This window comes from Strix aluco, chromosome 11 (genome assembly GCF_031877795.1).
Source record: "Strix aluco isolate bStrAlu1 chromosome 11, bStrAlu1.hap1, whole genome shotgun sequence".
In the NCBI taxonomy this organism is placed as follows: Eukaryota; Metazoa; Chordata; class Aves; order Strigiformes; family Strigidae; genus Strix; species Strix aluco.
The window spans coordinates 25,085,983-25,096,389 of NC_133941.1; the positions used below are offsets into that span (position 1 = coordinate 25,085,983).

General features: G+C 58.9%; 1 protein-coding gene across 1 annotated transcript; it reads right to left on the reverse strand.

Moving 5' to 3' along the window:
* Window positions 1-2,092: 2,092 nt before the first annotated feature.
* Window positions 2,093-6,430, reverse strand: LOC141928106 (coiled-coil domain-containing protein 183-like). The gene is made up of 11 exons (XM_074835770.1): window positions 5,987-6,430; window positions 5,758-5,862; window positions 5,442-5,566; window positions 4,946-5,126; window positions 4,736-4,837; window positions 4,046-4,106; window positions 3,863-3,963; window positions 3,426-3,586; window positions 2,881-3,070; window positions 2,611-2,736; window positions 2,093-2,215 (listed from the first exon to the last, which is right to left on the reverse strand). Exons 1-11 carry the CDS (start codon window positions 6,428-6,430, stop codon window positions 2,093-2,095), a joined length of 1,719 nt encoding a protein of 572 aa, XP_074691871.1.
* Window positions 6,431-10,407: the final 3,977 nt, after the last annotated feature.

The window sequence follows — 10,407 nt, forward strand, 5'->3', positions numbered from 1 at the left end:
CCACCCACCCCCGCTGTCTGCTTGGCCCCCGGTTTGCAGAGTATGTTCAGGTTTCTACTGCCATGGCTGGGCAGCTCCTGGCAGCAGAGGACTCCCTGGCCCACAGCCTGGTTGTGGTGGGCACGTGAGAAGGGGACAGGGCTGGGAGGTGGGTGGGTGTAATTCTGGGCTGCTCTTTAATTGCAGAAGAGCCCGCCTAGAGGGCTGTCGAATCGGGGAAGCTCCGTTAGATGCGTTCACTGGCGCGTGACGCTCTTTCTGGAGCTTCCTTTAAAACACACAAGTTGCTCTGTATTTGGGCACCGTCATCCCCGCACCTGCAGTCACACAAAGCCCACCATGAACATTTGGGGTGACCTGCCAGTCTGCCGAGAGCCTTGGCAGAAAGAGCTGTTCCTTGCCCCCGTGGTGATGTCCCAAGCGATGTCAGCACGAAGCACAGGGACCAAGTCGGAAGGGCAGGGAAAGCTTGCTCTGATGCTGATGGCCCCTGGGGAGCTGGAGGAGGTGCCACTCTCCAGGGTCTCCAGCTGGGACCACAGGTCCCTGGCAGCAGCCCTCAGCGTTGGCTGCACTTGGGAACCAGCAGCACCCCCGGTTCTCTGCCTTTGCAGAGGAGATGCTGTGGCCTCCACGGTTGGGTCTCTGTGAGCCATCGGCAGGGCTGGGGATCCCATCCTGGAGCCAAAGGCTTGCTGCAGCATCCTCTGCTGGCCTGGGGCACCCTGGGTCAGCCCTTCCCTCCAGGCACCTCCCTGCAGCCCAGAGGTTGTCCCCGACGCTTGCTCGAATTTCAGGGGGGCGAGTCGCACAATGTGCGTGCAGGGAGCAGGGGAGGGAAGAGGCATGAAGGGTCCACGCCAGGTCAGACAGCCCAGGCGAGGGGCTTTGCCTCCGCTTTGGCTCTCCCTTTCCAAGGCAGGCTCTGCCCTTCCACTCCCGCGCACGAACACGAAGATGCCCTCCCTGAGATCCGGTACCTGTCCAGGCCTCAGCCCCTGCCTCACGTTTCCCCAGAGCTGCCTCGGGCAGACACCAGCCCACGGGGCTCCCAGAGATGTCTGGGGGGGCAGAGGTCCCAGGAAGGACCAAGGGGGAGAAAGCCAGCCTGCCCCCAGCTCTGCTCTGTCTGGGAAAGCTGAGCGGAGCCCAGCCCATCCCCAGCTCTGCAGGGAGAGCAGCTGGGCAAGGGGCAGGGGGATGGGGCTGCCTCCAAACCCAGCTCAGCTCCCCTCAGGGGTTGACCCCGCTGTGTTCTGGCTGACAGAAGTGACCGAGGAGCTCCCGGTCCAGCTCTACTGTAGGCTGGGGAGGAATGACAAAGACCTGCTGTATTAAGACTAAGAACACTTGCTATATTAAGAAAAAGGGTACAATGGGTGGTCAAGGGCATCCAAAGCAGAAGGAGTGGTCGGGGGCATCCAGAGAAGAAGGAGTGGTCGGAGGCATCCACAGCTCTCGTGCGTGGAGCAACCGCTACTTCTTGCCACGTTTCTTGTTGGTTTCGATCAGGAGCAGCCCCTGCTTCTTGATGTCTTCCTGGGTGAGGACAAGGTCATGGTCTTCACCATCAAAAGCAGGGGGGTCTGGAGGAGAGAGCAGAGAGGAGCAGGCTGGGGAGGGTCTGCGGGGCCACCTCCGCTGTGCCCGTGTCCCCAGGGAGAGCTGGTCCCTTTTGGAGGGCTGGTGGCATCCAAGAGAGCCCCGTGACAGGCCCTCGAGCACAGGCACTGTTGACGGGCTCTTCCAGCCCAGCATCCCAGGGTGACCTGCAGGACCTGGGGATGCCACCGCTGGGGTCCATCCCCAACACTGCTGGGGCTTCCCATGAAGGTCTGGAGCTGCGGGGCGGTGGGTTCACCTCCGCTTTGGTAAAAAAGGGCAGTGAGCTGCCAAAAGCTCCTTGTCTGCTCCAAGAGCATCTAATCAGAGGAGGCCCCAGGCAGAGCCAAGCACTGGTTCTTCTTCACAGCCAGTGAAGGGGATTTTGAAGACGAGGGCCCCCTTCTTGCCCCACAGCATCTCTCCTTGTTTCTGCTGGGGCTCAGCGCTTACCACCCCACCGGTTGCCATCGTTCTCCCACATCCCCACCTAAAGCCACCCCCCGTGCTCAAAGCCTTGGAGACAGCCAAGGTCAGCCCCAAGGACTGGAGGCAACTCCTGGGTCGGGGTCTGCTGGGACAGTGGGAGACAGGCGAGGACGCTCAGAACTCCCTGTGGGCAGGGGCTGGGACAGTCACTGGGGGACGTGTCCCCGCTGTGCTCTCCTACTCTCTGTGTCCTCCAAGGAAATCTTCAGGCTCTGGGGATCTTCCGCCATCATCTTCTCCAGGAGGTTTCTGACTTCACAAAAGCCTGTTAAAGACACCCTGGGTTAACTGCTGAAGGGGAGGGGGGTGTTCTAAGCCCAGGGGTGCTCCACCTCCATGTCCCCCTGGGGGGGACACCCTGCAGTGCCCAGTGCCACTTGGGGCTGAGCTGCTCCACAGCTCTTCCCTGGGGCCACCTCCATCCTCCCAGCTGGGAGGACAACTCAGGATGGGCCACCTGGGATAGCCCTGTGTGGGTCCCCAAAGACCACCACAGGGATGGAGCCCCCACGCACGCACCTCGTCGTCCTTGTTGAGGCTGTGGCTGTTGGGGGGCAGGCTGGCCACGCACTGCACCAGGTACTGCAGCCTCTGCCTACAGTGCTGGAGCTTCTCCTGCACCCCCCAGGCCTTGGCAGAAGAGTCCTGGAATCAGAGAGAGAACAACCACCTTGGTGGGGAAGAAGAGCCTCTTGGGGTGACAGTGGCCGCACCAAGCGTCACCGCGCTGTGCCGCTGCACCCCCAAGCACTGGCTGGAGCCGTGTTCACCCCCGCACCGCACAGGTACCTGGCCAGGCACGGTGATGCCACGCAGAAGGATGACGAGGTTGTCAATGGCCTTTTCAAACTGGAGCAGCAGATCCTCATCCCTCAGCATCTGGGCTCGCATCTGCTCTCGCCGAGCCTCCTCCCGCTGCAGCTTCCTCCTCAGTTCCTCCTCCAGCTTCCTGCAGCCAAACACATTCACATCCATACAACTGCATAGGGGTGCAGAGACACCCCATATTTGTTGCCAAAACTGCTCATCTCTCCCCCCACACTGCCTGCAGAGCAGAGATGTTGCCTGCAACCCAACCCCACGCTGCTGGTCCCACTCCCCACGCCAGGCAAGGAGCAAGGGTCCTCCTGCTGCCACCCACAGTGGGAGCTTTGGGTGCTCTGCCAGGACCAGCGCTGGGGGAGCACTCTGCTCAGAAAACCTCCCAGAGCAGGAGGGGTGGGTGGCTGCAGTGGGACAGAGGAAGGGGGCCCTGTTGGGACACCCAGGATGCCCATGTCCCTTCTCCAAGGGTGGTGGCCCAGCTGGCACGACTGTCCCAAGGCCAGCAGCACCTGAGGGTGTTGGGGGGCTGGTGAAACTTCAGCTCGGCATGCTCCAGCTCCAGCTTCCTCAGCGTCTCCTTCAGTGCCTGCTGCTTCTCCTTGCACTGCTGGAGATACTGCTCCAGGTCCGCCGAGGACTTCTGCTGCACCAGGAACCTGCCAGCCATGTCCTGGCCAGGGGAGAGCACGAGGACTCAGCCCGTGGCACTCCTGGAGGGTACAGGAGCTGGGCCGTGGCCTCAGGGAGGTTTCTGCACCACGGACTGCTGCAGGTTCATGGCATGGAGAAAAGCAGCTCCATCCCTGCCTGCACAAGAGGGGGTCTGGGGGGCTGCAGGGGCAGAGGAGAGCAGAGAACCCCGCAAGGACACAAAGCAAGCAGAGAGGTCTCAGCTCCCCAGGGCTGGCGCAGCCCTATGTTTTATCAGGATGGATTTTTACGTTACCCAGAGGTGGGAGCACGGCACTGCAGCCTTGGCCTTCTCCATCTTTGTGATGACCCAGTCCTTGTGCTCCACCTGGGACTTAGTGGCCTCCAGCTGGGTGCCTGGGGTGGGAGGGAAGCATCAGGGAATGCTGCCTGCAGCTGTGCCCACGTCCCACCGCCCTGCACTCCACCAGGCACTCACCTGCAAGAGGGTCCTGCAGGTGCAGGTTCGAGAAGTCCACGGTGAGCTCGTGCCCGGCTTGCTGAAAGGATGTTCAGCGTCACCCCCCAAACTGCTGGCACCTTGGGGGAGTTGGCCCTGCAGGCCCCCCTACCCATGGGGGGCTCGGCACTGGTGCCTGTCACCTGCCCACAGCCCTGCCTGTGCTGGTGTCCCGATCCAATATCGGGGCGGGTTCTTAAACGATCCCAAGAGCGAGATTAAGACACAAACGAGGTCAGATGCTGTATAACCTTGTGAACTTTATTTTCTATAACAACTGATAACAGCGATAGGACAGAGAGAAAAGGAAAGAGAAAGTCAGAATCCCTAAGCCAGAAAACGGTAGAGATGCAGCTAATTACTGCCACCACCAGGGATCCAACGATGTTCCGTAGACTCGGCCTCGGTGCAGGTGGTGGTGCTCCAAGCTCCGCCAAGGTCCCAGCTCCAGGTAACAGTTGTTGAAGCAGGTTGCAAAGACAGTGGCACCAAGAGAGGAGCACGCAGTCCTTTAGTCCCCACGATTTCCCCGAAGAGTCCGCCCATTTCCACGGAGCTCATTGTAATATGTGCCGCCCCGTGGTCCTCCGTACGCGCATGCCCAGGTGTTCATGGTGGCCGTGCTGGCGGGGGGGGGGGTTGTCGACCTGCGGTCCCTTCGCCCCGCACCCAGCTTGCGTGCAGGTACAGCTTGGCAGGCACTGCCAAGGCTGTCGTTGTTCTCACTTTGAGCGGACGTCGTGGTTTTTCCGGGGACTCTGTAGCGTACTCCTTTAGAACAACAGGATGTTGGGGGTGGGAAGTGGTGGTCGCGGAGCAGCAATGTTGAGACAAACAATGTCTAACACAGTTCCTTACAGCTGGGTCCCCCCAGCTCACCTCTCTCAGATGCCTTTCGCTGGCTTCCTTGACGTGCCCCTCCTGCACGGCCTGGGAGCAGTACCTGAACTCTCTGTCCTCCTGCAACTGGGTTTCCACCTTCTCCACATCCTCCTGCAGTGTATCAGAGAAGGGAGAAGTGTCTGCCAAAGCCGGAATGGACCTTTGGGAGCCAGCTGCGCTTCTGGGGTGACCAGTGTCAAAAAGGATACCCCCCACACCACATAACCAGGCTGTGAAGGAGAGTGGGCCAGGAGGGCTGGAGGATGGAGCGTGCTGAGCACGCTGCCTTCACCGTGGCTGGTGCTTCGGGCAGGCTGTCCCCAGCCCCAGGGCAGTCTGGCCTAAGAGTGAGACCCAGGAGGAGCTCGGGGGGCATCTGGGTGCTGTGGGCAAACCCAGCTCAGTCTCTGTTGCAGGAAGACTCCCCAGCCAGGGCGCATGGTGCCGTCTGTGGGCTCTGGAGTGTGGGAAAGGGCCCCAAGGTGCCCTGGACCATCTTGTTGCAGAAGCAGCTCTGAGGGCATCCGCAGCCACGAGCTCCACGTCTTCCAGCTCCCCATCATACAGCTCGGCCGTCCCACACAAGAGGTCCAGGTGCAGAGGCAGGTGCGCCAGCTCCTGGGACACAGGGAGTCACAGCACCTCATCCCACTGAGCCCCAGAGGTCCCCTGCACTGTGACAGGGGGTGGAGGGGAGCAGGAGGACCTGGCCGATGAGGCAGGGCGTCCCACCAGAGCAGCCCCTTGGACACCTCGTTGCCTTGGCAGGGAGAGCCGGTGGGACAATGGCACAGTGAGGAGGAGCTCACCTTCCTCAGGACATCCTGCACCGCCAGGTACAGGGCGGTCACCTTCTCTCCAGCGTGGACTTTCATGTGCATCTTCTCAATGCTGTTCTCCAGCTGGCGAACCTCCTGGGGCAGAGACGGGAGGGGGGACACGGTGTGACACCGTGTGCCGAGCCTGGAACCCACCTGGGGGGTGACTTGGATGAAGGCCCCCACGGGTGCTGCCACCCCAGGAAGGGGCCCTGGGTACCTGCAGCTGCGCCTGGTGCTGCTTGTCCTCCTTCTCAACAGCCTGCAGCTGCTGCAGCCGCCTCTGCAGCTCGTCCTGGGCTCGGCTACGCTGCCTCACCTGGTCCAGCAGCCTGTTGTAGGTGTTCACCCGGGCATTGATTTCGGCCTGGAGCTTCTCCTGGGCCACCTGGATGGGCATGAGAGCATTGGCCAGGCTGGAGGCAGGGGTCGCTGGGCACCTTCTCGCAGGAGAAGGTTCCTGTCTGGAAAACTGCCCCCAAGGTAGAGCCACAGACACTGGGACGTTGCTCCGGGACATCGTCGCTCCATTGGCAGAGCGGGCTCTGGGAGAGCTTTGCTCTGGGGCGCTGGCTGGGCTAAGGCAGAGGTGGACATCTGCTGAGGGCAGCATTGGGTTGGGCTTAGGGACTCTGCATAGCGCAGACCCGGGGCTGGGTGCCATCGATCGGTGCCCCAGATGTGGCTGCTGGCAGAGAGCGGTGGCACCGCCCTGTCCCTGCAAGAGGGCCCCAGGGAAAGGCAGCTCCATGGGGCCAGCGCCCCTTGTCCCCACGGCCTTACAGCCAGGTCATAACCCAGGGACAGGCAGGGAAGGGCAGAGACAGCTTCTCTCTCCCAGGAACGCAGCTGGAGCCTGCAGGAACCCAGGCAGCCCTGGGGATACGCAGGCTGGGATGGCCAGGAGCTCTGCTGGGGCCAAGGATCTGCTCAGGGAGCTCCAGGGGGTCCTTGAGCAGTGGAAGGGGACCCATGGCACCACACAGGAACACCCCGTGTCTCGCCGCACCAGCCCTGTGGGGCTGTCCCTGTGCCGGCACCCGGCCCCTCCGCCACGCACCCTGTTCTTCCCAGCGCCCCTGGAGCCCGGGCCCCCCAGCGAGCAGCGCCTGCCCGCTGGACCCTGCCATGGCCTCCACCATCTTCCTGGCCAGAGCCACGCCCAAGGGCTTCTGCGCTCCACAGACCTGAGAGGTGGTGAGCTTGCTGCACCGGGGGCAGGAGAGGAGCAAAGAGAACATCCCCACCAGCCTGGGGACGGTCACATCCTCTGGCTGCCCAGCGCTGCCTGCTCCTGGAGAGGAGCGGTGGGGGAGCTGGCTCTGCAGGGCCAGAACAGTCAGGGGCACAGCAGAGGGGACCTGCCGGTACCTTCTGGACGCCGCTCGGGGCACGGATGTCCCGCACCGCCTCACGCAGGCGGGGGAGAAGCTCTCTCTTCTGGTGGAGCTCTTCCTCGCAGGACCACATGAAAGCCTTCCTCTCTTGCTCTGGAGGACACGAAGGTGCTGTTGGTACCACGCAGGATGATGGGGGGACCAAGAGCCCCCCGCCCGCCCTGGGCCGTCCCCGCGAAGTCCAAGGGGCAGCACCTTGCAAGGCGATGATGGTGCGCAGCTCCTGGGCATGCTGGCTGAGCTTTGCCTTCCGGCCCTGCATGGAGCTGGTGCTCCCGCCTCGGCCCTTCAGCCCCACCGTGCGTGTGGCAGCCATCGCAGCTCCTTGGCACGCTGGAGACAGCCCGGGCTGTGACCACAGGTGGAGCCGAGCTCCCTGTGCCCGGTAACCGTCACCGGGGCATGGAACAGGTGAACTCATAATCAGTTACCGAGTTCTCCAGAGCAGACAAAGGCAGGGCGGGCAGGGGAGATCCCCACTCTCCTTCCCATCACCGTGGCTATGGCAGCTGCAACCCGCCCAGCCAGGGAAAAGAGCTGCACACCTGTATCCAAACACAGCACCGGCGCTCTCCTGGGAGCTGCCAGCTTGTTTCAAATGCCCAGAGGCATCTCCCTAGATACACACCTTTGGAAATGTCAGTGCATCAGTCAGGAAACAGTGGTGCAGGGAGTTATGCTCCAGTTGAAACAGGCAGGAGCAAACCAGCTGCCACCACTGATGTTTATTTTGATGCGCGCCGTACACTCTTGTGAACTACAAATAGGACAGGAAATGCAAGCGTGTACATGTGTTTGTCCATCAATCAAACCTCTGCCGGAGAAAATCCCAAACGCTTGACTTGCAGAAAGAGACTTTGGAAGGAAACTGCCTTCCTAGCACCACGCTCGCAAACCAGCTTAGATTAAGTTTCTGTAACTCAAGATCTTCAACCTGCAGCCACCCTGTGTGCTTCAGGTGCTGAACACAGAAACCAAGGAAACAACTCCCCACCTGGGTTAGTCTTCCCAGGAAGACCATTTTGCCAAAGACAATGTGCAAGCTCATAGCCAGCAGAAGTCAGTGCTAACTGCAGAGCTGCGTGGGAAAGTGCCCGTTTGCCCCTTCCCCACCTGCCTTCTGCCAGAGTGGGAGCTACACACAAGTCTTCCAAGCACCCAAATTAACAGTTTTGGTCTGTAGCCCATTCAGTGATAGACATCAACCAGCTTTTCAGAACTATTAGATGAGAGGCCATGAGATTATCATAAGAATATTGAAATTAAAGTCAAAAGGAAATTGCCTGGTTTCTACCATCAATCTTTGTTGACTGTAAGATAATGTAAACCAGTCCCTTAGGGAAACAGACCGAGACAGATATCCAAGAGCCCTGCAGAACACCCCTCTAGACCCAAAGCCCCTCTTCCCAAAATTACAGGCCAAAGACGAGTCAGAAATGACTCAGTGCTTCACCTTCTCAAGGGGCACAAAGCACAGTTCCATACACACAACCACACAAGCTGCTTTTCCAGCAAAGCCTCGTGCTTCACACCTGGGTCTCTTCCACACGCTTGTTTACAGCAAATGATGTGTAACAACACCCCTCTTAAAAACCACCAACCCACTGTTGTTCCGGCAGTGCTGACCCTCACAGGGACCCAGCCTCAGTGAGCTGGGTCAGAATGACCCCCCACATGGGGAGCACTTGCGGGCACAGATGCAGACCCAGACTGCCTGGCCATGAGCCGCTGGCACTGAGGCTCCGGCCAGGCCAGTGGCAAAAGGAACATCATTTCCTCATGCCAAAGCTTAACTGTGCTATTACAACCTGATAGAGCATGTGGTAAATGATGAAAAGGAAAGGAGGAAAAGGGTTCCTGAAGCCCCTAAGGCCCACGGGGCAGGAAAAGTCAGAAAGCAGGCAGCATTCCTGAGAGTCAGGCCAGCTGTAAGTGAGCCCAGCTCACAGGCTCAGAAAAGCAGAGCTGGAACTCATACTGAGCACCAAGATCTGCTCAGCTAAGATATGTCAAACTCTCGATAACACAGCAGTTCTGGCTTGGGTTTTTTTCCACTGGATTAATAATCTTTTCTATCGGGATGCAGTCAGGAACTCAGCTCCAATGTGGCTGGGACAGCCTTTCCTCTGATCAGGAACCTGGAAATCTCAGCTCAGCCACTCACAAGTTTCTTGCTCGCAGGGAGACTGCTTATAACAGCGCAGCAGATTAAACACAACAAGCAGTCACTGCAAAAATCAAGGCAAACCCAGAGCTGCTGCTTGCCAGCAGAGCATTTTAATGGAGGGAGAAGAGCAAAGGATCGTCCTTTCACTGATCCCTTGAAAGTATGCAACTGCTTTCCATCACTCATCTCCACCCAGACTGAGAAGGCTGAAGGGGTTCAGTTCTTCCTGCAGTCAGGGTCAAATAACGGGCACTTGTCACCTCACATCTGCACTTGGGACTTGTCCACATCTGACTGACAACCACTGCAATAACACAGCGCAACACCCAAAGTCTGTCCTAACACTTGATAACCACGTCTAGAGGGCACAGCTCATGGAATAGCAGGGCCAACCCTGAAACAGAGATCTGCCCAGGGCATGGGGGAGAACGGGGAGGAAGATGCAGGGCTGGAAGCACTGGGTTCCTGAAGCTAACAGCAGCACGGATGCAATCTAGACGAAAAGCTCTGCCTGCTGCATTCCCATTGAGTAATCAGTGGGAGGTTTAGCTTTCTGTATTTGTAAGGTTGTCCTGTACCTTGCTAGAATATGGCTTGCTAGAGGGGTATGTCTTGTGCAGATCTGCAGTAGGGGATGTCCCAATTCACTCAGCCCTGGCAAATCAAAGCTGTATCCTAATGACAGAAAGCAGAGCTGAGCTGAGAGATGGGACCACTGTGAAAGCCACTGCCTAACGTCCAGGACAGAAGAGCAGAGGTCTCCAGTCTCCATCACAAGGGGCCACTTCCAAAGTGCCTCCTACCTTCTGGTCAGTAAAGCCGTAACTTACAGACCAGTGACATCTTTGAGAAAGGGTCCGAAACCTCCACTACTAACAGCAGACGAGCCCCAGATGTCTTCAGCACAGGGTTGGCTGGATTATTCACAGCCAGGGAATCAGCTAAATGCAGTTTAACTCATTTGCCTGCTTAATCCAGAGCACTTTTAAATCCCCATAGATTGATCCAAGGTGCCAGAAGTATTTTAACCCTTGAGACCCCAAGATGCTAAACTTTGGTTAAGAAAGCAATTTTAAA

What these genes read in the sequence shown, in the direction of transcription:
- LOC141928106 (XM_074835770.1), bottom strand. Translation starts at nt 6,430, where the DNA reads ATGGCACCCAGCCCCGGGTCTGCGCTATGCAGAGTCCCTAAGCCCAAC. An exon ending in TGTACCTGCACGCAAGCTGG is followed by an intron (nt 4,107 to 4,735) that starts GTGCGGGGCGAA and finishes ACATCCTTTCAG; the next exon opens with CAAGCCGGGCACGAGCTCAC. An exon ending in GCATCACCGTGCCTGGCCAG is followed by an intron (nt 2,737 to 2,880) that starts GTACCTGTGCGG and finishes CTCTGATTCCAG; the next exon opens with GACTCTTCTGCCAAGGCCTG.